Source organism: Crotalus tigris, unplaced genomic scaffold, assembly GCF_016545835.1.
Source record: "Crotalus tigris isolate CLP2741 ecotype Arizona unplaced genomic scaffold, ASM1654583v1 scf7180000017628.32516253702:7417878, whole genome shotgun sequence".
Lineage (NCBI taxonomy): Eukaryota > Metazoa > Chordata > Lepidosauria > Squamata > Viperidae > Crotalus > Crotalus tigris.
Window position 1 is genome coordinate 2854078 of NW_024096523.1, and position 24770 is coordinate 2878847.

Consider the following 24770-nt stretch of genomic DNA (forward strand, 5'->3'; position numbering starts at 1 on the left):
AGCTTTTCAGCAACTCTCATTTCAAAACGCAAAAGTGTACAGTGTTTTCTTTCATGACCTCCCATAAAACCTAACAGAATATCTGATAAATTAACACCACGCTCCTTTCAGTATTTATTTATACAAATGATGTTTAAGTCATATCTTTGATTAATCCTATGATGTTGAACAGCTCTGAGGCGGATTAAGCACAGGCACTTCTGCTTCTTTCTAGAAGCAAGCTCTGCTAAAACGTGGGTGTAGTTCCTGTAATATGTCAGCTTGTTTACAAGTACAAATTGCAATCTCAGAAGCTGCACTTGCCTGGCTGAATTCCTTCCTTTCCCTTCCCCTCCCCTCCCCTCCCCTGCCCTTTCCTTCCCTTCCCTTCCCTTTCCTTTTGTGCTTTCCTTCCCTTCCCTTCTCCTCCCTTTCCTTTCCTTTTTTCTTTTCCTTCCCTTCCCTCCATCAAAGAACTGCTGCCATTTTTCTTGTTCAGTTCAGCAAAGGAGGAAGTTGCTCCTCTTTCTTTATGTGTGTTTTTGAGGTTTAGCAAGTATTTCTCAGATAAACTGTCTGCAGTTCACTCCCCCACCCCTTTAGAAGAAATAACCCTAAAATATTTTGGACTAAAACTCTTAGCAGCCCACCTAGCACACCCTCATCTAAAATGCAAAGGAAGTTTTGGTTTCTAAAACTACATGAAAGGCAGAAAAGCAACAAAATTTATGGGTGTGTTGTTCCATCATTCTGCAGGAAACAAGATTTGTGGGCAGTATCTCCTGAATGCACCCATTTGAGAGCAAAGTTGTAACTTGACAGGAAACAACACAAGTCTTTTCCACAAACTGTGGTGCCCGTCTTTTCCTAGGGGTGCGGATGGGGAATTCTGATAATTGTAGCTTCTTTCTGCACTCTTACAGTATTTGTTGCCAAAATATTTAAGTGTGTATGCAGGTATAGAAAAGACCAGGCAGAGTGTGGAATTCTTCCATGCTTGGAAAATTTGACCCTGGTAAAGCCCGGATTTACGCTTGCTGTGTCCTTCCGGTAGGTCTTATCTCAACAGATACCTGAACAGGCTTTAATATTTAAGGCCCCTCTTTGTCTATCCTGTGCCCAGAGTTTACTAGTATACTAGTATACAGTTCCATTAATTGTTGAATCTGTGCTGTTTGATTTCCTTTAGGCCAGGGGTAGGCAACCTTGGCTCTTTTATGACTTGTGGACTTCAACTTTTAGAATCCCTGAGCCAGCATGGCTCAGCTTGGAAACCTCTCCCTTTCCCCTCAGCATGGCTGGCTCAGGAATTCTGGGAGTTGAAGTCCATAAGTCATAAAAGAGCCAAGGTTGCCTACCCCTAATCTAGGTCGGTCTATCTATCTATCTATCTATCTATCTATCTATCTATCTATCTATCTATCTATCTATCTATCTATCTATCATCTAGGTCAGGGATAGGCAACCTTGGCTCTTTTATGACTGTGGACTTCAACTCCCAGAATTCCTGAGCCAGCCATGGCTCAGCATGGAAACCTCTCCCTTTCCCCTCAGCATGGCTGGCTCAGGAATTCTGGGAGTTGAAGTCCACAAGTCATAAAAGAGCCAAGGTTGCCTACCTCTGCTTTAGGCTCTTCATTGTAAGGGCAAACTTCAGAAAACAAACAAACAAACAAACATAAGTTTCTCTCTTTTTCCATCTTGGAATTGTGATTTAATTCCATTCCCTGTCCAAAGAAGTCAAGGAACACGCAGGGTGACCAGATATCCCAAACCAAATAATAATAATAATAATAATAATAATAAAAAATAAAAAAATCAGGATACACCAATTTGTATAAATTCACATACTCATTAATGTTCATGAATAATTTGGTTTTGCAAAAGTCTTAGGCACGTATCCCTGCCACGTACATATTTTTAATCAAATGAAATTTTCATATAACTTGGGGGGGGGGTTGAGAGCAGGTGTAGAATTCAGCAAAGTTCAGAAGGTAAGCAATGATTGTAGCGTTGCTTAATTCCATTTCAATTTTTCTCATATATCCAGAGATTATTCATAATGGAAAAACATTGTCCTGCGAGTAAATTTATGTATTTACGACCTGGTTCTGAAGTTCCCAGGGCTGCCCCCCCCCCTTCTTATGGTTACATAACTGCATTATAGGCAGTTGGCAACCATCCACTTTTATGACCATTTGCAGTGTCCCTGCAGTCATGTGATCTCATTTTATAAACCAGTATTTATTTTTGAATTTTGGTACAACCGGCCTATGCAGATAGTTCTCATATTATGACCCCAATTTTAGGACCAGAATTTCTGTTGCTAAGTAAGGCAGTTACTTAAAGAGTCTTGCCAGGTTTTATGATCTTTGTTTGCCACAGTTGTTAAGTGAATCATTGCAATTGTTACGGGAGTCGTGCTGTTGTTAAATGAATCCCCCTCCCCCCACTTTGCTTGTTGGAAGCCTCCTGGGAAGGTTGTAAATGGAGATTATATGATTCTGGGATGCTGCAGCAACTGTCCTAAATACCTGCTATTTGCCAAGGGCCTAAATTCTGATCATGCGACCCTGGGGATGCTGTGATAGGTTATAAATGAGAGGGCCAGTCCTAAGTCATTTTTTTGATCGCTATTGTAACTACTAATGGTTGTAAGTCAAGGGCTACCTGTAGTGAACACTTGGTTTGCTAAATGACTGCGGCATTTGCTTAGTAACCACGGTGGTAGCTTAACAACTGCTGCAAAAAAAAGATTGTAAAATTGAGTCAGTCATGTGAGTGATCTGCTTTATGACTTCTGTGACTTATGACCGTAATGGGCAGGCTCCATTATGGTTGTAAGTTGAGAACTGCCTGTACTTCCTCTCAGCATTTGAATAACTACTATAGGTATCCAATCTCTTTCTTTTGGAAGTCTCAATTTAATGAACATCGCCCAGAACTCTGTTCATAGCATCAGAGTCATCTGCATGGGATGGAGTGAGATCAAAAAGTTAATATCAAAATGAGATGATCAAACCCTTGCTTTTTTTTGCCCCTGCCTCCACCCAATGCTGCAAAAGGTGAAACTACATTTATAATCAGAGCTTTGGATTTTGTACAAACATGGTTAGTTTTTCATCATACCATTTTCTAATTAAAGCTGAAATACAATCCACTGACCGGAAATGGTGGAATTGTTGTTAAACTGAAAATAAATATGTCTGAAAAGCAAACAATCCATTTCTCACTGGAAAAGATTAGTAAACACAAGGTGAAAAATGAAGCTGGTTAATTCCCAAATACTTCTCAGGCTTAGCTTAATATCAAAGCTCACCTCTACATTCCCACCATCCTGATACCATCCTATGCCTGCGAATAGGTCTGACACTAATGAGGAAGGAGCCACAATGAAGGAATTGCTCACCTTGCCATAAATTAAAGATTTTGCTGGGGTTCATTTATTGGTGAAAGGTGCAATCGAAAAGTTATAAAGAGAACAACTACATTTCCCAGCAAACCTCTTCATTGGCCCTTTTAGCTGTAGCTGCTGGGAGTTGTAGTCATCGTCTCTTAAAGGGTGACAAGTCCCTGTCCCTGAAATATTATGTTGAAGAATTAACAGTTATTTAAATAGTAAAAATAACAAATACATAATGTGTTTATTAATCCCTTAAATCAATAACAAGACAAGCTAAATTTCAGTTAGAAGTTATATAGTAAAGGCAATTTTTTCCCATCCAAGTTCACACAGTTGATTAAGCATCCCAAGATGAGAGGAACAGAGAAATTGTTCAGCATTTTTTTTTACAATTATAGCCAGAGTGGCTGGGAATTCTGAAACATACTTGACTGAGAATCTTAAAACAAACAATCCATGAGGCAGATCTGTTTAGTAGAATACTTCGAACTTGGGACTGAGACAGTGGAGTGAGAATTCTGATCTTTTGGGTGTTGTGAAGATGATCCGAATTTTTATGTATAACTGGAAGGATAGAAACCTTTACCAGTTTATTGATAATCCTTAGAATTTCCTTATATTGCTTCTTTCTGATGCTCATAATACTGTCCTTTTTAACTTGTTATGTTTAGGTGTGTTCAGAAAGTAGCTTGTATAATTCCTAGGCCAGCTTGATAGTTCCAGGTTAGAGAAATATTTCATAAATAGCTTACAAGTGTGGCTGTTGCCATCCTCCCATCCATTCATAAATAGTACAAAGCAACTAGTATTTTCCATTTGGGGAAATTTTTCATAGATATTTAGACTATTAAATAGAATCTTCAGAAATTTAAAAATAGAATAGTGGGAAATTTGACTAGGTTGGGGGCAGTGAAATTGATTCTTATCTACCTCTGCTTCATTAGAAGAATTGGCTTTCTGCCCCCATTAACTGGGCAGAATATTAGTTATGGTGCTCCCTCAGCTTGGTTGTTTGCTTGCAGATGTTTCATTATCCAATTAGTTAGCAAGTTGGAGTTTACTCCCTGTTTATATAAAATAGCTTCCCTTGCCAATTTTGGTGGGGAATAGTCCTTTGACTAGTATAGTTTTCTGCTTATTTGTTGGTGTTAATGCCTGCTTATCTGGATGTTGCTTGCTGGATACAATGCATTCTGGACTTTTTCTTAGCTTTTTATTGTTTTTTTAATAGCAGGTAAATGTGATTTATCTCTTATTATCTCTATCGATGGCTGATTTGTCTAAATGCCAAGCTTTTAGGAATTCCCTGCCATTTTGGGTTTTAGCTTGGTTTAGGATGCTCACAGGTTCCCAGCTGAAACTATGGTTCAATCTGTCCGTGTGTTACGAGATTAAGGAGTTTTCATAGTGTCTTCTGACTGCTAGCCAGAAGGACGTGCTCCTCTAATTTTCTTCTCTTCTGTTGAAACATTAGTTAACAATTTGTAGAATAAATTTCTGCTACTCGTGTTCCCAGGTGGTTCCTCTCCAAATTGCTGAGGAGAGATGTGAAAGAGGAGAATACGTCCGTTTGCATAAGGACACTTTTGTGCATGAACTGATGTATGCATCTTTCCAATGTCTAAAGAAATGTGGGCACTTTTCACAGTCTGTTTACAGACACAGCATTCTATTCACATATGTGTAGAATCCTTTTGGTCTGATTTTTAATAATAATAATAATAATAATAATAATAACAGTGATATTGCAGGCTACTACAGACTCTTGATTGGTTTTCCATGAGTAGCTATTTGAAATGTCATTTTGTCCCCAGGGCTCATTCTTTCCAGAGAGCAAGAAATCAAAGGCATTTTATTTAAGCAGAATTATCTCCTGCTTGCTCGGCTCCAAAGTCCTGTTTTAAACAAACACACCCAGTTCTCACTGTGGCCTCTTTCCCTGCTTGAGCAAGGCAGAGGCTCTGTTAGCCCTACATGGTAGACCAGACTAGAAACCAAGGTTATGAATGTTCATACAGGTAATCCTTGACTTACAACAGTTCATTTACTGACCGAAGTTACAACGGCAGTGAAAAAAGTGACTTATAATCATTTTTCACACTTATGACTGTTGCAGCATCCTCATGGTCATGTGATCAAAATTCAGATGCTTGGCAACTGACTCATATTTATGACGATTGCAGTGTCCTGTGGGGGTCATGTGATCACCTGTGGCAAGAAAGGTCGTAAAATGGAGCAAAATTCCCTTAACAAATGTCTCGCTTAACAAGAGAAATTTTGGGCTCAACTGTAGTCGTAAGTCAAGGAATGCCTGTACAGACTGGAATAGCCAAGGATGCTTTGCAACCGGAAGCATTTGACAAAGTGTTAGAAGGGAAATATTTTCGCCTGTGGAAAGATTAGTTGCTTCAAACAAACAAAACTGAATTCTCTGTTCTCTGTGCCGTAAATTGCAAGTATGTGAATTGAACAATTGGAAGAAAAAACTCTTCTTTTTTTTTCTTAAGGATGGCAAATAACTTGTCTAATATCTGGGGGCGGAGGGAGGATATTTACTTCCCTTTTTGTGTGCAAAGTTTCTCAAAACAAAAACAAACTTTTGTGGCCTCACAAATAGTGAAGTGGCTTCATAGGACAGGGATCTGCAACCTTGACAACTTTAAGACTTGTGGACTTCAGTTCCCAGAATTCCTCAGCCAGCCTGTTGCCAGACAAGAGAACTATATCTAGCTAACCCCTATTCCCAACTCTGTAGCTTCTGGCCATTACAGTTTTCTGCTGGGTATGGTCAAAATTGTCAAGATGGCCACTGCAACAATGCCAATCAAAGTTCTGCAACCCACCTAAAATCCAAGTAGAGCTTCAGCTGCAAAGTTGTTACTGCTGTCTTGATTCTTTAATCTGTGGTTATCCTGACTCTTATTTGTTTTAGTAGCTTTTGGTTGTAAGATTCAAGCTGCATTTCTGGCAAGGAAGGAGACAGGGCCCCTTCCCTTTTGCGCCTGCCTCAGTACAAACCAGAAATGTCAAGTTGAGAATGGAAGGTTAAGATGCAAGTCTCTCCATCTCTCTGCTATATGCACAGAGATGGAGAGAGGAATACAGAGCCACAGTGAAAGAATGGACTTTAAAACTAATGCTGCTAGCCAAGATGGTGAAATGGATTGCCTTAACAATACAGGTAGTCCTCAACTTACAACCATTCATTTAGTGACGATTCAAAGTGACAGTAGTACCGAACGAAATGACTTATGTTTTTCACACTTACGACAATTGCAGCATCCTCATAGTCACGTGATCGAAATCTAGATGTTTGGCAACTGGTTCAGTTATGATGGTTACAGTCACTTGGAGTCACGTGATCACCTTTTGTGATCTATTAACAAGCAAAGTCAATGGGGGAAGCCAGACTCACTTAACAACTGTGTTACTAATTTAACAACCAAAGTGATTCATATAACAAATGTGGCAAGAAAGGTTTGAAACGGGGCAAAATTCACTTAATGAATGTTTCACTTAGCAACAGAAATTCAGTTGTGAATGTAAATTTGCATTTGATGTTTCTTACAACTTGGAGACCACGGTTAGATTTCGTACCAGACAAGGAGAAAAAACAGCCTGTGACTTCTGATTTTGAAGATTAGATTTGATGTGACCAGAGAAATACTGTGGATTTAAAATTATGTGGTTGTCCACATTTGACAATATATATTAAATTAAAATTAAGACAAGAATGCACTACGAACATTGGTTCTTTAGAACATTGAACATTGGTATCTTACGATATTTTAAGTATTGGCATTATTCTTTAAACTTAGAGAGAGGTGGTATTATGGTTTCTGTGTTGAAAAAATCAGAGCTCACTATTATTATATATTTGATTAATGATTTTTTGTCACTTTTTAACTTTTCCCATTATGCCCTTTTCCTTTTTCCTTTTATATTATTTTTATTTTAATGTTTGATTTTGAAATTTAATAAAGATTTTTTTTTTTTTTAAAAAAAAAGGAAACTTAAAATGTAACAGATCCTGCATTCTGCACCATATAGCCAGATCTGAAAACCACAGGAATTCACCTGTGCCTTATTCTTCTTTGATGATCTTGGGGCAAAGTTATTTGGCTATCTGTTCTTGTTTTGGCTGCTCAAATGCTAAATCCAGTTTATTTTGCAGGCAAAACGGGAGCCCACTTGGATTGAGAGAGACATGAAAACCACAGAGAAGGTAAGACTTATGTTCTCACCCACTTCTCAGAAAAGATTCTTTGTTTTGCATCTCACTTTTTCAGACAGGGCAAATGCTGCGAGTTGATTGGTGTGGTGTAAGTTCTGCACTGGACTGGAGCTGAATTAACATAGGACATTTTGCATTCTTTCCTTCTGAGGTTATAGGCTCTCTTGATGCTCTGTTTGAGCCCATTTTTGGAAATGCAGAAGACTGGGGCATTTGTGTAAAAAGAAAAGGGAGGAGGGAGGATTCTGAGTTCTTGCTTCCTCCCAAAAGCAGAGGAGATTGATGCTGATTTTCAGGATCAATCAGCCTGGCGAGATAAACGAAGTTAATCTACTATTCTGATGCACCTTGCTAAAAATGTGGGCTTACTATTTCATGAAAGAAGGAGATTGCAACTCTAGGACCTATGCTAAATTTCTTGTGATTTTAGCTGTTGGAAAATCTTAGCATGGGCCCTTTAAAAGAAATACTCTGAAGGGGTTTTGGTGTGGGTAGGTGGGTGTCCCTTAAAATTGTGGTTCTCTTTTCAAACATTATAAATTAACCATTTAAAAAAAATACCCACCCTTTCCATAAGCTGGTGTCCTTCAAATATATTAAGTCTTTTGCTTCTGTGCTTATTCTGAGTGTCTAATAAAGTAGAGCACCTCAAATTGTGAATGGTAGATCTGAATTGCATTTCCTTAATTGTTTAGCTTTTATTTGTTTATTTGTATCCCCCTTTTATTATTTTTGCATATAACTCAAGGCAGTGAACATATCCAACACATCTTCCTCCTATTTTCCCCATAGGAGCAACTTTGTGAGGTGGGTTGGGCTGAGAGAGAATCAGCGGCCCAAGGTCACCCAGCTGGCTTTTGAACTCACTTTATATGGCTAATCACCTAACACATGATTCTGGCTGGCTAACAGTCAATTAAAAATAACCAACAATAAAGACAATTTGAAAGACAATGTCAAAACAATATAATGTGTTTGGAGCAATTCAAAAACATAGAACCAGAAGCCCAGGAATGGCTCACCCAACAGTCTGGGGGAAGAACAAGGTCTTCACTGGTTTACAGGTAGTCCTTGAGTTTGAGCAGAGGTAGGGAATGATGTCCTTTTTATGATTTGTGGACTTCAACTCCTAGAATTTCTGAGCCAGCCATGCTGGCTCAGGAATTCTGGGAATTGAAATCCACAAGTCATAAAGGGGCCATCGTTCCTCACTTCTGAGTTAGGACCACAAGTGAGATTAGAATTCCAGTTTTATGATCTTTTTCGCCATGGTTGTTAAGCAAATCAGTGCAGTTGTTAAGCAAATCAGTGCAGTTCATAAGTGAACTATGGTGATTGTTAAGTAAATCTGGCTTCCCCTGTTGACTGCTTGTTGGAAGCCAGCTGAAAAGATCACAAATGGCGATCATAGGACCCCAGGGTGCTGCAACTGTCATAAATATATGCCGGTGGCCAAGTGCCCGAATTTTGATTGCATGACCATGGAGATGCTGTGACAGTCATAAATGTAAGGAACGGTTGTAAGTCGCTCTTTCAATGCCATTGTAACTTAGAACGGTCACTAAACAAATGGCTGTAAGTCAAGGACTACCTTTACTAAAGGCTCTCAAAGTCAGGGCCATTCATATCTAGGAAAGAATGCACAGTGTTTTCCAGTGCTGTCCTGGAAATATGTCTGATGCTACTCTTGAAATCCAGGATGGCACATCTGTGAGAGTTGAATCCTTCACTCTGCTTTCAGCTAGGTCTCAGTTATACATGTCCAGATCAGCCCTCTCATTCACAGATCCATCTATGCATGATGGATATCTTAGTACAACCCAACATAAATAACAGAACTGTAGACCAGGGTCTCCAAGGGCCCAAAAATAGGCATAGGGGAAGAGCCCTGAAAGCTGAAACATGAAATTGTTCTAAGATATCCAGACTTCCTTATTTGCCTCCATTCCCCTGCCATATTTCCTATATACTGATCTAGGTGTGCCAAGATATAATGTTGTATTTCCGGTTTCTGATATGTTCTTGGGAGTGCCTTTGTCATCCAGTGACCCTACCATACAGCAGAAGTGTATGGTACCAATAGAAGAGAATATTAGTAGTTCAGGTTTGAACTGTAGGGTCCTTAGTGCTCTCTGAGTTCTGAGCCTGATGGCCACCAAGCTCAGAGAGCACTAAGGACAGTGCAGAATGTTATGGGGAGGCTCTCCATATCAACCTCCTTCTCTTGTGTCCATCCCTGCCCACCCATTCCTTCTTCCATCTTTCCTTCTTTCCTTCAAAAAACAGGATTAAGGTCAAAAAGATACACAGAAGCAGTCTGACTTTTCAAGGGCAGCTTGTCTTATTTCTGGAAGAATTCCAGATCTTGCCCACATTATTTTAAGCTTAGTTTCTCAACCGACAAATAAAAAAAGACTTCTTTTAAAAGAGCAAAGGGAAGCTGGAGTTTCCAAGAAGTGAAATGCTCTGCCCATGAAAGTGTTTTGTCTGTGCTGCCATGGTTCCCTATTTGTATTATTTTTATTTCTACAGATGTTTCTGGGGCCATGGGGGAAAGGAAGAAGCATTCTTGAGAACAACAGTGAGGTCCTCGGAGAGCTTTCAGTACCATTTACTGTACATGCTTTAAAAAAAAAAGGAAAAAATGGTGTCAACCAAAAATTGCTTGTTCTAATGCCAAATGTCATTGGAACAATCTCAGGGAATCAAGTAAGCACATACAGAATGCTTGTGGACACATGAAAACCAGGGGTTGCCTATTTGAGCGACCAATCAACGACGGAACCAACTAACTTCTCAGAATTTAAAGACAGCACCAAACGAACGGCCAGTCACGCCTGTTCAGGATTAAGCAATGGGGTGAACTTTGGCAGTGGTTTGCTCTCCAGGCTTGCCGTTTAGCTCCCAAACGTTTCATTACCAGTCTAGGTATCATCATCACTGGGACTTCAGTAGAATTGTCTTGTTCTATTTTTCTTTAGCTTGTATATATATGTCTTGTGTGCCGATGCAGACCAACTGACTGCACCGGCACACAAGGCATATATAAGCTAAAGAAGAATAGAACAAGACAATTCTACTGACATCCCAGTGATAATAATAATAATAGTAGTAAAGTTGGAAGGGACCTTGGAGGTCATCTAGTCCAACCCCCTGCTCAGGCAGGAAACCCTACACCATTTCGGACAAATGGCTGTCCAGTCTCTTCTTAAAAACTTCCAGTGTTGGAGCATTTACTGCTTCTGGAGGCAGGCTGTTCCACTGATTAATTGTTCTCACTGTCAGGAAGTTTCTCCTTAGTTCTAGGTTGCTTCTCTCCTTGATTAGTTTCCACCCGTTGCTTCTTGTCCTGCCTTCAGGTGCTTTGGAAAATAGCTTAATTCCCTCTTCTTTATGGCAGCCCCTGAGATATTGGAATACTGCTATCATGTCCCCCTTCGTCCTTCTCTTCGTTAAACTAGACATACCCAATTCTAGCAACCGTTCCTTATATGTTTTAGCCTCCAGTCCCCTAATCATCTTTGTTGCTCTTCTCTGTACTCTTTCTAGTACTCTTTCTGATGATGATACCTAGCCTGGTAACGAAACATTCGGGAGCTAAATGGCAAGCTTGGAGATCAAACCACTGCCAAAGTTCATCCCATTGCTTAATCCTCAAATAAGCGACTAAATCTTGCTGTTATTAGAGAGGAAATTAACTCTTTCAGGGAGCAAAATCACTGAAGTTGTGGGTAGAAGCTTGGTCTTAAATAAAAATAAAACTGGGGCGTGAGAGAGTTGAAGTGTTTCAAGTTTACATACCACAACCCGTGGTACAGAAGAGGTGCAAGCAGGAAGACCTGTTTTAACCTTCTTTGCATTTACAGCAAAGCAGCCCCCGCACTTCCGGTGGGTTTGCTTTTATGGTGGTAGCTAGTCCTCTGTGAAATCAAGCTTGCCTGATCGGATGGCATTCCTGTAGTCTTCAACCATGTTCCCATAGAGACCCTGCAGCTGGAGATGGGCTGTTTTGACCAGGATGGGACAGTGGAAATGGCTAAGCAGCTCAAGCTTCCTTGCCTCTTTGCCTTTCTCACACAGTTGGCTCTGGGGAAACGGCGTGCCGAAGCCTGCAATCTGCCCTTGATTTCTGCTAGCAATGTCAGTAACCCGGTTAGTAGTGCAGGCCAATTCCTCTCTGGTTACGCATGTCTGCTTGTTTGCTCATTAATTGGGGCAACGAGGCAGCTTCAGGGATGAATGGTGGGGTGGCTTGGAAAAATTCTTCTTTTGAGTAGTTCTCTCAGTTGTATAGGAGGGTCTTTATTTCAGCTTTCTCCAGGCTAGCATGCTCTGGGTATCTTGACCCGTAGCTTTTACAATTGTTGCTCTTCAGCAAAGTGGCTTGAAATTATGGGACTTCTCCACTAGTGCAGTAAAAGGGTAACAGCCTGGAAAAAAGCTGTAGTGGTGAGGAACATAGCCCAAAGTTTCATTCTAGGTGAACAGCTGGGCTAGATGTACCATGTTTGTGTTGGAGAGAGACTGTTCCAATCAGGAGGAGAGGTCAAGTGGGGAATCAGTCTGGAATCGTTAAGTAGACACAAGAAGGCAAATCTGACCTCTTTGGATCTTCTCTTTAGCCTTTCCCAGGGGCAACTGCCAGTCTGGGAAGATTGCTATGAAATAGGCATTGAGCAGTGAAGCGGCTAGTTTATACTGTACATGTGGAGTCTGATTGTTCATGTCTGACAGATTGCTACAGAATTCATTCCATGCGACCTTAATGTAATTTGACAAGGAAGTTTAGAGCTTGCTTCAGAAAAGTCCTTACTGTAATTCCATGCTATTGTTGCTTGATTGTTGGATTGTGGCATGGCACTTTCAGTAAACATAATTTGTCTCTCAGAAACGTTAAACTAGATATGTGGAAATTTGTCAGGTTAAGAATAATATTACTTTACCAGAATGACATCCAACAAAGAACATCTGCTGGTTGGTTTTGTAAACTCAGTGCTTGTTTAATAGAGGAGGCATGGAAATCTCCACTCTGTCCAACCTTGTGAGACAAACAGAAATGATTGAAGACAGGCAATGAAAAGCTTGAATGGCCACAGGAATAGACTAAGGCTACTTGATTGAAGAGGCTGTGCCTGCTGAAGTGGGAAAGGGCAAAGCTCACAAGCAGAGCAATCCTTGGCATCTTCAAGTGAAACTGCAAAACTTTCTGGGTTGAATATGGATGAGACTGCTTCATCCTGGTGCCATCTGGACATATCAGATGGCAAGTGCCTTCATCCTAAGTTAGCCCACAGTGGCTGGACATATGATGAGAGTTATAGTCTAACACTTGGAGGATGTTAGCTGGGGAAGGTGGAAAACTGTAGATCAGGGTCTCCAACCTTGGCAACTTGAAGACTTGTGGACTTCAACTCCCAGAATTCGCCAGCCAGTTAATCTTGACCTGGATGAACTCCTGGGATGGCTTACACACATCTTATTTCTGGAAATTATCACAGTAGTTTGCATGAGGAAGCTTTCTTTCTGTGTCTCCAGGGACATTTCTGCAGAAATGCAGCCAACATTCATTGTCCGCAGTGACTTCAGGCAAAGGTTGGGAAAGAGTTATTTTCTGCGAAAAACCAGAATTCCTTTGCCCCAATTTGGAAACCCTCTAGTTGTGTGGACCTCACCCTCCAGAATCCTTCAACTAGTGCTTGGGATTCTTGGCATTGTAGTCTACATCTCTAGAAAATGCTCAGGTTAAAAAGTATTCTAGTTAATAATACTTTTGTAGATATGGTTATGACTTCATAGTAAATACAGATTAAATTATATAGTTTGGTTTTGGGTTAGTGTAATGTGAGAAGAAAATCAGTGTTTATATTATGGTTTATTTTCACGACAGCTAACCACAGTTTGGCATCATATGTTGTTATTGACTTACTGATAGGAGTAATGATGTAGTGGAGTAATGATGTCATGGTTTAGATTTCTGGTTTGTTCCCTGGGTAATCTTTGTGTTCTGTCTAGGCCTTTAATCAATTCAGAGGAAGATAAAATAAAACTGGCAAAAATATGAAGCGAATCATACCAGGACTTGGGCAAACAAGCCTTGATCAACTGCAAGATTGATTCTAGCTTGCTCAAGAAAGTCAAGAAAACATGACTTGGTATCCATAAGCAGTTGATTAGTCACGATAGTTAATAGATGTTGGCATGATCACGGATAGTATATCTCTTTGGGAATGAGTTCTTTATTTCACGTCCTGAGATTTCTGGAGGTATTTCTTAGGAATGCCTCAATTCAGAGGCAGAAGGTATTCAATTCGTCTGGAGCAGAAGGTACTCCAATGGCCTTTTCCAAATCTCAGATTTGCTGAAAAATGCTGAACTAGGGTGGCCTTTGTTGACCTAGCAGAACCATTTCTAAGTTTCTTAGGTTTTCTTTTTCTATGATAGTAATCATAGTTAGAGATATACAGTACCCTGCTTTTCCTCCTGCAACACAAGGCCACAAACAAACCCTCTATCACAGGGATGTCAAACTTTCCATGTCACGTGACGTGTTGTGACGTATTGCAACTTTTTCCCCATTGCCAGAGCTGGGCTGGGCGCGGTTTCGGCATGACGCATCCGGCCTGCAGGCCGGCACTTTGACACCCCTGCTCTATCAGCTTTTCTCCATCACCACCACCCTATGAATCAGGTTGGGCTGAGAAAACGTAATTGGCCCCAAATCCTGGGGAACTTCCTTGGCTAATGCTGGAATTGAACCTGAGTCCACCTGGTCCTGCTCCAACATTTCCACACTGCCCAGGACTTTTATAAGTGGTACTCGGCAAAGTGTTCCCCATCCTTTGGGTCATCAGCAAAACTGTCCCCCACCATCCTCTGTGAGTGTGGTTTGAGGTTACTTACTCCTTCTGAGGATTCTGATAAGAAGCATGTTTTGGACTGGAGTCTGATTCTAGGCAAGGCTTCTTCAGCTTGTGCCAGTTGCAAGCACTGGCACCGTCTCAATCTCCCCCAGGCAGAAAGGAAAGATTGCTGGGCCAAAGGCTTCCAAGGGATGGGGGTGGGGGTGGGGGGGTCTACTGCACAGCTCAGGAGGCTGAACAGATGGTTTGGGGAAGCTGGCAGGATGCCTGTGGTGTTTGTGCCAGCCACACAAACTGTGTTTTGCAAGAAACCCGAGCCTGTGTTTGCGATACAGTGGGTAATTTAGATGGCATAAACATTCGCATTCTTTGCCACCCACCCAAAGGAATGAGAAGAAGATAGCAAAAGAAAAGAGTGGGGAATAGGAAGCAGAAAACACACATATGGGATGGGAGGAAAAGAGCAAACGCTTGCAAGTTATCAGGTTGTGGATCTGGCAACTTGTCAACTGTGTGGATTGGGACTCTGGAGCTTCAAGGCTCATAAGGTGGGCAATATATTGTTTGCTTTGCCAGATGCATGAATGAAGATACGTTTGTAAGTATACAAAATGCATATCTCTGTGGAGGTCCAGAGTTGGGAGCATTGTTTATAAAGACAGGAGGCCAGAAAGCTCATCTGCATCATTACTGTTCACTGGATCAGAGGTCTCCAAACTTGGCAGCTTTAAGACTTGTGGACTTCAATTCCCAGAATTCCCCAACCAGCACAGAGTTTAGGAATCTTGCACTACATCAAGGGTAGGCAATCTTGGCTCTTTTATGACTTGTGGACTTCAACTCCCACTTGCACTTGATGGCATTATTTTGAACAGCTTACACTTAAGCAGCCAAAATCAAGCCTTCAGTTTCTAAAGTGAAAATTAAATATAAAGTAACCCCAACTGATCAACAGGTACAGCAACCAGCACTGAAAATAAAGATATTGGAGTGGTAGATAACTTCTGTCTTTTAACTATCAACAGTAAAGAACTACCATTCAAGAAATGTGATATAGATTGTTAGTCTACCCACTAGGTCAGGGGTGTCAAACTCAATTTCATTGAGGGCCGCATCAGCATTGCGGTTGCCCTCAGGGGGTTGGGTGGGTGTGGCCTACTGAGTGGGCATGGATGGAGTGGGTGTGGCCTACTGGGTGGGTGTGACCAGCTCTACATCGTTCGTGTCAAGGGTGCCTGTGGGGGCCTGGGCAGGAGTGGGACAGATCTGAGGGTCTCTGGCAGAAGGGGGTGGGACCGGGGCAAGCGCCAAGGCATGGTCCACTGGAAGAGCCTCGCTGTTCCTCTCAGGCCATGGGGTGGGGGAAGGGCTTATGGAGCTAAGACTGAATTCTGTGATGCTTCTATACCAGTGGTTTTCAACTTGTGGGTCGGGGCCCCATTTGGGGTCGAATGATCATTTCACGGGGGTCGCCAAACAACGCAGTCCGCCATTTTTTCCCCTTTTCCTTAGCTGTGCTACTCCCTTTTATTCGATTGGCTTTTGAAAGCCAATAGAATAGACTCTCTTGAATAGAGTCTAATTCTATTGGCTTTCAAAAGCCAATAGGAATTGTCCAGGCTCTCTCTGCCCTGCTGAGCCCGCCAAAAGTCCCATTCTGCAAATGGTGCTGCACCAGTTAAGTAGTCTTGACTTACAACCGGTTGAGTAGTCCTCGACCTACGACAGGTTGGGGTTCGCGGCATTAAAAAGGTTGAGAACCACTGTTCTATACCTTCAGAGGTCATAATCACAGAGGTATCAGTTTGAGTTGTGACATTGAAAAAGAAGTGAAAGTGAAACTTTGAAGAAGCCGGCGAGGAAGAATATTGACTTTTTAAAACTTTGGTGTTGCAGAAGACTCTTGAGAACTCTATAGATAGCCAGGAAAATAATAAATAAATGGCTCACAGAACAAAGCAGTCCATAGTTCTAGCGTGAGGCATAAATTACTATTTTCAGATTATCGTATTTTGTATACATTATTGAAAGACCTACTTTTCTTGAGAATTGTATAATGCTGGGAAAAATAGAACTAAATAAAGAGGACAACCAGCAGAAGGGTAAGGGGACTCACTTACTGTAGCAATGGTTCCACTGTTACAAAGCCTGAAAGCCACCAGATGGAGATAGAGTTTCTCCAGTTTCTCTTTTATGTTATTGAAAAGGACAATCCCAGTGTGATGGCACACAATGAAATCAACGAATTGACTCCTCCTGACATGACCTAATTTTTATTTTTTACACTTCCACAGACATGACATTAATCTGAGGCAGTGGTGGGATTCAAATAGGTGAACAACCGGTTCTCTGTGTGGATGCCGCTTCCGGAAGTCCATTCTGGGCCCAGGCAACAAAAAAATAGCTACCGGTTCTGCCGAAGTGGTGCGAATCAGCTGAATCCCACCACTGACCTGAGGCATTATAGGATCTTTTAGTTGGACATCTAATCACTCAGGGTTCTTCAGAAACTGAAGCCATCTGCCAGGTCAGCCTATGAGGCTAGGCTTCACCACCTGGAATCAAAGATAGCCCTAGAAGCAGAAGTGGGCAACTATGGTAGCTATAGGACCTGTGGAATTCTGGGTTGTATAGGTTGTACAGTTGCCATGGTTGCCCACCCCTGTTCTAGGTCTCCAACCTTGGCAACTTTAAGACTTGTAGACTTCAACTCCCAGAATTCCTCAGCCAGGTTGAGGACCCCTGCTCTAGAGATCTTCCACACCATTGCTGTATCTGGTGCCAATAACATTTTTCAGTGGTAGGTTTAAGGCAAAATTTTGGTCAACTTTACTGATGCTGATCAAGAGTAAAATCTTCCCCAAATTGCCCTTTCTAAATGTTGTGCCACAGCCAGAGGTCTGTCCCACTTAAGCTTTATATCAACCTTTTCTAGGAAAACAGAAACAGATGCATTTACCTAAGCCTGTTTTAAAATTGCAGCTTGGTGCGTTAAGCCTATGTGCCCTCTAATTCTAATTGCACCTTATTGTTACCTACTTTTTCATAGTCATCTGGTCCCTGAACTTGAAGAAATTAAAGAAATGCAAAATAGAATTCATTAAAAAAAAAAGAACCACCGTGTTCCTGTTTGCCTGTGGGCAGAAGGGGTCACATAGTAACCTAAATGGATGACACCCCCCCCTCTATCTGCCTTTGTGCTTTTTTTTGGCCTTGATATGTCTCTCATTTATCACTGAATATTCCTGCCTTCTTTTCTTAAATGTTCAAAGCATTTTCATACACACAAGTTCAATCAATTCACTACAAGCCTATAAAGCAGTGGTTCTCAACCTGTGGGTCGGGACCCCATTTGGGGTCGAATGACCATTTCACGGGGGTCGCCAAATAAGGCTGTCCGCCATTTTTTCCCCCTTTTCTTTGGCCACGCCCCTGGCACCCAGTGATGTATAAGTGGTTGGGGGTCACCATAACATGGGGAACTGTATTATGGGGTCACGGCATTAGAAAGGTTGAGAACCACTGCTATAAAGGTAAGTATTGTTACTAACATCTGGCTGATTCTTAGGGTCACAAGAATTTGCATACTTTTTGTAAACTTGGAGCCAATGTGCATCTTCGGATGCTTGTTCTCTTTTTGTTTGCAGTTATTGTCTTGATGTGTGTGTGTGCCTTGCTTACCCGGTTTTTGTTTCCCTTTTCCTTCCTTCACATTCAGAATGAAGGTTCTATCCAAGAATATACAATCACGTATCTTGTGAAAGAAGGATCCGAGAAGGCCGACCCATCTCAGTTTGAGCTCCTTAAAGTTCTTGGACAGGGCTCTTTTGGCAAGGTGAGGTTATATATTTCATAGTTGATTTGAACTATGTGTGCTTACATTACATAGCTCCAAAACTACTTCCCATTTCTATTTCTCCACACACACACCCCCCCAATTCTGCTAGATGTGTTGCTGTTTCTCATCTAGACCTTTTCTGCACAGGTCTTCCTTGTCAGAAAAATCACCCCACCAGATAACAGCCACCTCTATGCCATGAAGGTCCTCAAGAAGGCAACTCTGAAAGGTGAGGTGGTCCTACAGGCTTATGAATCTCAATTTATTGGCCAGCAGAATACGTGAGGGTCATTCATTAGCTTGGTTTTCCTCTACTCCAGGGGGTCTCCAAACTTGGCAACTTTAAGACTTGTTGACCTCAACTCCCAGAATTCCTCAACCAGCATAGTAACAATGCTCATGCCTCGATTTGATAATGTTCTCTTAAACAATTGATCGACTTATAAGACCTCTGTGCTTCACTGATATGGCCCAAGAGTTGCAGGCTTTGGGTTTCATGTGGGCTAGTGCTGTGCATTTTTTTAGCTCTACTCCACTGAATTGGTCTCTTCTCTGTTGATAGTGCGTGATCGTGTAAGGACCAAAATGGAAAGAGATATTCTTGTTGAAGTAAACCACCCATTCATCGTGAAACTCCATTATGGTGAGTACAAGATTTTTTTTTTTCTGATTTGGGGGAGCAATATAAGTCACAGGGAGGTGATTTTGTTTTTGTAGGCTACCTTGTCGGGGCTTTGCTGAGCAGGGTCTAAAAAGATGACAATTACTCAACATTCTTAAACTGTGCGAGCATAGATGCAGCTCGTTTCCTAGGTGAAGCATTTATTTATTGACTGCAGGGGTCTCCAAACTTGGCAACTTTAAGACTTGTGGACTTCAACTCCCACAATTCCTCGGAATTCTTGGGAAAATCTGGGAGCTTGAAGTTCACAAGTCTTAAAGTTGCCAAGATTTATATAGTATGCAGAAAAGGTTTTGGGTCAGTGTGCTCTGCTTTTCTGCTCAAGTAAGTACATATGTACTCTAATACAATTTTTAGAAACAAAATTTAGAAAGTTAAAAGCACTAAATATGTTAGGAATTTTCCATGCAAAGCAATACATATTTCAAATATGTTCCAACAAAAGCTGATTAAAAGTGTAAAAGAAACTGCTCACATGGGCATCTTTGGATGTGGGACTGGGAGGAACAAATGACATGAGCTTAAATAACCTTGTCATACTAACACTAAAGTACTTGCCACAGGCACCACAATTTATAATGATGATGTTTGCATGATGATGTCATATATACAAGTAGTCCTTGACTTACAGCCATTCATTTAGCAGTTGTTCAAAGTTACAACAGTGGTGAAAAAAAGTGACTTATGAGTGGTCTTCACATTTATGACTGTTGCAGCGTTCCTGTGGCCACATGATTGCAGTCTAGGTGCTTGGCAATTGGCTTGTATTTACAATGGTTGTGGTGTTCCAGGGTCATGCATCACCATTTCCTAGCTGGCTTCCAATCAGCAACAGGGGAAGCCAGATTTACTTAACAATCATGCTTAACCACCACAGCAAAATGGTCATAAAATCAGGTGTGGTCATGTGATGACTCATTTATTTATTTATTTGTTAAATTTATTTGCCACCTGTCTTGCTATGGGGCTACTCTAGGTGACTTAGAACAATAAAAAAGAAAGAAATTAAAAGAGTGTAAATAGAACAAAAGTAAGATAATAGAACAGGGGTGTCAAACTGCCGGCCCACGGGCCGGATGTATCATAGCAAAACCGCGCCCACCCCATTGCCAGCAATGGCAAAAAAGTTGCAATACATCGCGACATGTCACGTGACATTGTGAGTTTGACACTCCCGTAATAGAACAGTACAATTGTAACAACCACGTTGTTTCTGGTTCCAGTTGTGGTCATAAGTCGAGGACTGTGTATATGACATCACTGATGTCATTGCATATGTATTTTCACTATGAGCTTCAGTTCCTAGAGTGCCCCTGTCAGCATAGCCATTTCTGAGAATTTGGGGAGATGAAGATCACACATCTGGAAGCCATCCAGTGTAGAGAAGAATGCCTCAAGTTTAGCTGACTCGGCCTTCCCCAACTTCCATGATGCAGGACCACCATACCAGAAGGCTGCCCCAATTATGTAGGGAATGCTGACCTCTGTTCTCTGCCTTGCATTCCAGCTTTCCAAACAGAAGGGAAAGTGTACCTCATCCTCGACTTTCTCAGAGGAGGGGACCTCTTCATGCGCCTTTCCAAAGAGGTGAGTGTATTTGCATGCCACGTGACTTACTGGCTATTGGATATTGGAGGTAGGATTTGCAATGTAGGCAACGTAGACATTTTGTATCACTGTCAGGATACTGGCACCATTGACCGGAACAGCGTCCTGCAGCCTTGGCAATTTTAAGAGGACTGGAGTTCAATTCTCAGAATTCCTCAGCCAGCCTGGGGAGAATCACAAATAGAATGAATACTGTTCCTTCAATTCCAATTATATTTATTTGGTAATAATTCTATTTGTGTTTCCCTTGCAAAAAAATATAACTTTGAGCTTTTAAGCTTTTCTGAAACTCTGGCATTCAGCAGTGGCTTGATAGACTGCTATAGTACCAAATCGCCTCCTCTCAAGTGAAGCCAAAGGACTGAGAAATAGTAGTGCCTGCTTAATAGTCTCTGTCTTCATACACAGCACCTGGCTATCTTGGGGCTGGGCAGGGGGCAGCAAATGCAGGGGGATCCCGATGGCATAACAGAAAGGGCCATCTGAACAAGGAGGTACCGTATGGTCTTTGAGGTATGACCATAATTGAGTCCTGCAATTACGATTGTAAATCATGATAGTTATAAAGCAGGTCACCACCCGACCAGACCCATTTTACAGCCTTTTTAGCAGCAGTCATTAAGCGAACACCATGGTCATTAAGTGAGCCTATGATTTGGTATGGGGTGGTGCCTGAAACTGGAAATAAACATTGATTTCTGTCAAAAAGATCATAAATCACAGTCACGTGATTGCGGGGTGCTACAACAGGCATAAATGGGGACTGATCGCTGAGCGTCCCAAATGCAGTCATAAGTTGGGGACTTACTTGTATTAGGGAAAAAACAGAATAGCTTTGAATAAAGACTCTGTTCTCTTCACCCTGTTCTCCCCCTTCTTTCCAGCTGCTTAGCAACTTCTAACAATGCTTTTAAAACTGATGCATTTTCTATCACTTGCCTGTAAAATAGAGGCAAGTGATTAGACTAAACTAGCTTTAACAAAACAGATAGAAAAGAGATGGAGAGAGAATTTTGACAGAGTGGGATGGGTTCTCGAATTAATCATGGCAATGGGTCCAGGGTGCAAGACACAGATTCTGGTGAAAGACAGCCCAGTTTCTGTAACAACAAAAAAGTTGTATGCAAATCTTGATCTTGTGTTCCAGAAAATAATTGCATTCTAAGAATTCTGCCCTTCTCAGCTTGCCCCCCCCCCCAATTACATTTCTCATTGCTGAGAAATCGGGTTTGTGATTAATCCAATCAGTGCGTCACATAGGGAGGTCAAGAACATTGTTTAAAAAAAAGAGGAAAGGGATCCTCACAGTGCAGAATTCAACTCAAAGTACGGAGTCATCGTTTATTCAACAGCCTGATAGTCACAGATGCAGACATTATGGGGAGGGTTAAGAAGGTCAAGCTGACAACCACAACTCTACAAAGTACTTAAGAAAGCAGTGGGTTTTGTTCTGGCAGTCACAGCTGCCCTCTTGACTTTTCTGACCCTTCCTGTATATGGTCCTGCACACACAAGCACCTACATCAGGGGTCTTCAAACTTGGCAACTTTAAGACTTGTGGACTTCAATTCCCAGAATTCTTCAGCCAGGAATTCTGGGAGTTGAAGTCCAGAAGTCTTAAAGTTGCCAAGTTTGAAGACCCCGGTTCTACACCCTCGTGGAGTACTAATCCTCAGCTTATGACCACAGTTGGGACCAGAATTTCCATTGCTAAGCAAGGTGATTGTTAAATGAATCGCGCCCAATTTTATGACCTTTTTTCCATAGTGCAGTGGTGGCGAACTATGGCACGGGTGCCAGAGGCGGCACTCAGAGCCCTCTCTGTGGGCATGTGTGCTGTTGCCCCAGTCCTAGACCTTTAGCTGGGTTTTATAAAACCTTTTTGCTTTAGGTCTCCGCCGCTGTGTGCAAAAAAAAAAAAAAAGGTTCAATCAATCAATTTCAACTTATCTCGGGAAAAAAAAAGATCTTGCAAAATTGGAATTGATTGACTGAACTTTTTAGGCCTACTTAGTCTGCCGTTACCACCACAGCCACGCCCAGCCAATGGGCCACACCTCCCAATTGGCTACACCCAGCCAATGGGCCACACCCACCCGGCACCCGACGATGCATAAGTGGGTTTTGGGTTGCAGTTTGGGCACTCGGTCTCTAAAAGGTTCGCCATCACTGCCATAGTGGGTTAAGCCAATTATTGCAGTTGTTAAGTGAATCAGGAGGTCTTTAAGCACATTCAGCTTTCCCCACTGACTTCGCCTGTTGGAAACCAGCTGGGAAGATTACAGAATGGTGATCATGTGACCTGGGATGCTGCAACCCTTGTAAATACATGTCAGTTGCCAAGCGCCGGAGTTTTAATCACCATGGGGATGCTGCGATATCATTAGTGTGAGTAACAGTTATAAGACACTTTTTTTCTGTGCTATTGTAACTTCAAAGAGTTGCTAAAGAAATGGTTGTCAATCAAGGACTATCTGCACATAGATAGTCTTGCTTTTCTTTTCTGTATTGCTTGACCTGAATGGCAAGTTCTCTTTTCCTGTCAGGTGATGTTCACAGAGGAAGATGTGAAGTTCTACCTTGCAGAACTGGCGTTAGGACTTGGCCACTTGCATCGCTTGGGAATCGTGTACAGAGACCTCAAGCCAGAGAAGTATGCCCAGGCCAGAAGCTCATTGACTGGCATCCTCCAGGATATCTCACTGGGTGGCAAATACATGTTGGCTGTAGATGGGCCTACTCAGTGGACACTCAAGAGACCACTAACTCATCCAAACGACATAATTCATAGCTCAGGGTTGAACTGTGGGGCCCTGGCTGCTCTTTGAGCTTGGTGGTTTTCTTGCAGACGTTTCATTACCAAACTAGGTAATGTCATCAGTGCTAGAAGGAATATAAGAGAACAACATAATTCTCCGGGGTGGTTTTGGCTTACAATAACAATGCTGGTGAAATGCAATGCTTTGCATGAGAATTGGGCAACCTTAGGCCTTACCCAGCATCCCATTATGACCCTCCAGAAGCCAGAGATTACACCCTTGTAATTTGGTCGCTAAATGTTCAATTTTGTCAATGCATTTTTGCTTCCTTTTTTAAAGAAAAGTAGGCCTACAGAGGCTAAATCACTTGTGTCTTGAACCCAGAGCTCCTCCAGAACATAAACCATCACCCCAAAAGGGGGGGGCATTCAAGGTGCTCGGAGTGATTTGCTCTTCAGTGACTTCTCATTTTTCACTTTTTTTTTTTGGTCTATGAGTGCATATGTTTCAGTTTTTTTCTCATCTCTATCCTCCCCCTGTTCAAAAAAAGCTAAAATATTTTATTTTGTTTTATTTCTGCCCTTTCCAGTGATATCATTGTTTTATTTTGGGGCTTCCTGAGAGATGTACTGAGTAGTGGGCCCTGACTCTTTAACCATGTCCACCTCCCAAATTATGATATAACCACTTTCTATTAGCTCCATTGTGGCCCAAACTGCCGCAGCCAGTCCAGTTGCAAAACCAAAAATGTATCAGATCACCCCAGTTTGTGGTCGCAGTGGAGAAAATACACGTGAAATTCTCCATCCTGCAAGCCAAGCCTACATCTTTAGAAGAAAAGTGTTAGTCCCTGCACAGTTCAGCTTTCCCCAACCTTCTGCCCTCTAGCTCTGCTTCACTCTTCCTCTGCAAAGATTTTTGATTAATCCTAATTATTGACAAGTCCTCTTATTTCCTTATTTTATTTATGTGCTTGGTAAATGTGTATTCCACCTTTCCCATCTTCCTGGAGTTAAAGGTGGCATACATAACACCCTCTCTGTCCGGCATGAAAGACCAGACCCACACATGAAGGTCCAATTAAATTGATTTATTGCTAAACAGCCTATACACAGGAACCTCCTCAACTAATGGTCAGTTAGAGTTAGAGTTAGAGTTAAAGAAGGGTAAATGGCACTTGAGGGGGTTGGATGTAGTTTGTGGCTATGCAGGGATTCTAGACTGATTCCTCTTAACTCCGCCCCCAGGTTCTGCCACTCCTTCTCCTACACTCACCAATATCAGGTGATATACAGTAGGCTGCAACGGGCCCAAAACTTCTTGATCCTTACCTGGTTGAAAAAGAACTTAAACCTTGGTGTTCCCATTCTTAATCCAACATCTTTGCCATATTGGCTTTTGGACCGA

At 41.7% G+C, this 24770-nt stretch overlaps 1 protein-coding gene across 5 annotated transcripts in view; it reads left to right on the forward strand.

The window, feature by feature from the left end:
• Nucleotides 1-24770, forward strand: part of RPS6KA1 (ribosomal protein S6 kinase A1) — a 95593-nt gene that overhangs the window by 47057 nt on the left and 23766 nt on the right. For 4 of the 5 annotated variants that reach the window (XM_039334209.1, XM_039334211.1, XM_039334214.1 and 1 more), the window contains 6 exons: nucleotides 7557-7607; nucleotides 18195-18311; nucleotides 18462-18543; nucleotides 18877-18957; nucleotides 20504-20583; nucleotides 23151-23257. In XM_039334209.1, coding sequence (XP_039190143.1) covers nucleotides 7557-7607; nucleotides 18195-18311; nucleotides 18462-18543; nucleotides 18877-18957; nucleotides 20504-20583; nucleotides 23151-23257 — 518 coding nt within the window. Of the gene's footprint in view, nucleotides 1-7556; nucleotides 7608-11456; nucleotides 11769-18194; nucleotides 18312-18461; nucleotides 18544-18876; nucleotides 18958-20503; nucleotides 20584-23150; nucleotides 23258-24770 lie in introns of those variants that run through there. The other variant, XM_039334210.1, reaches the window with a different exon arrangement.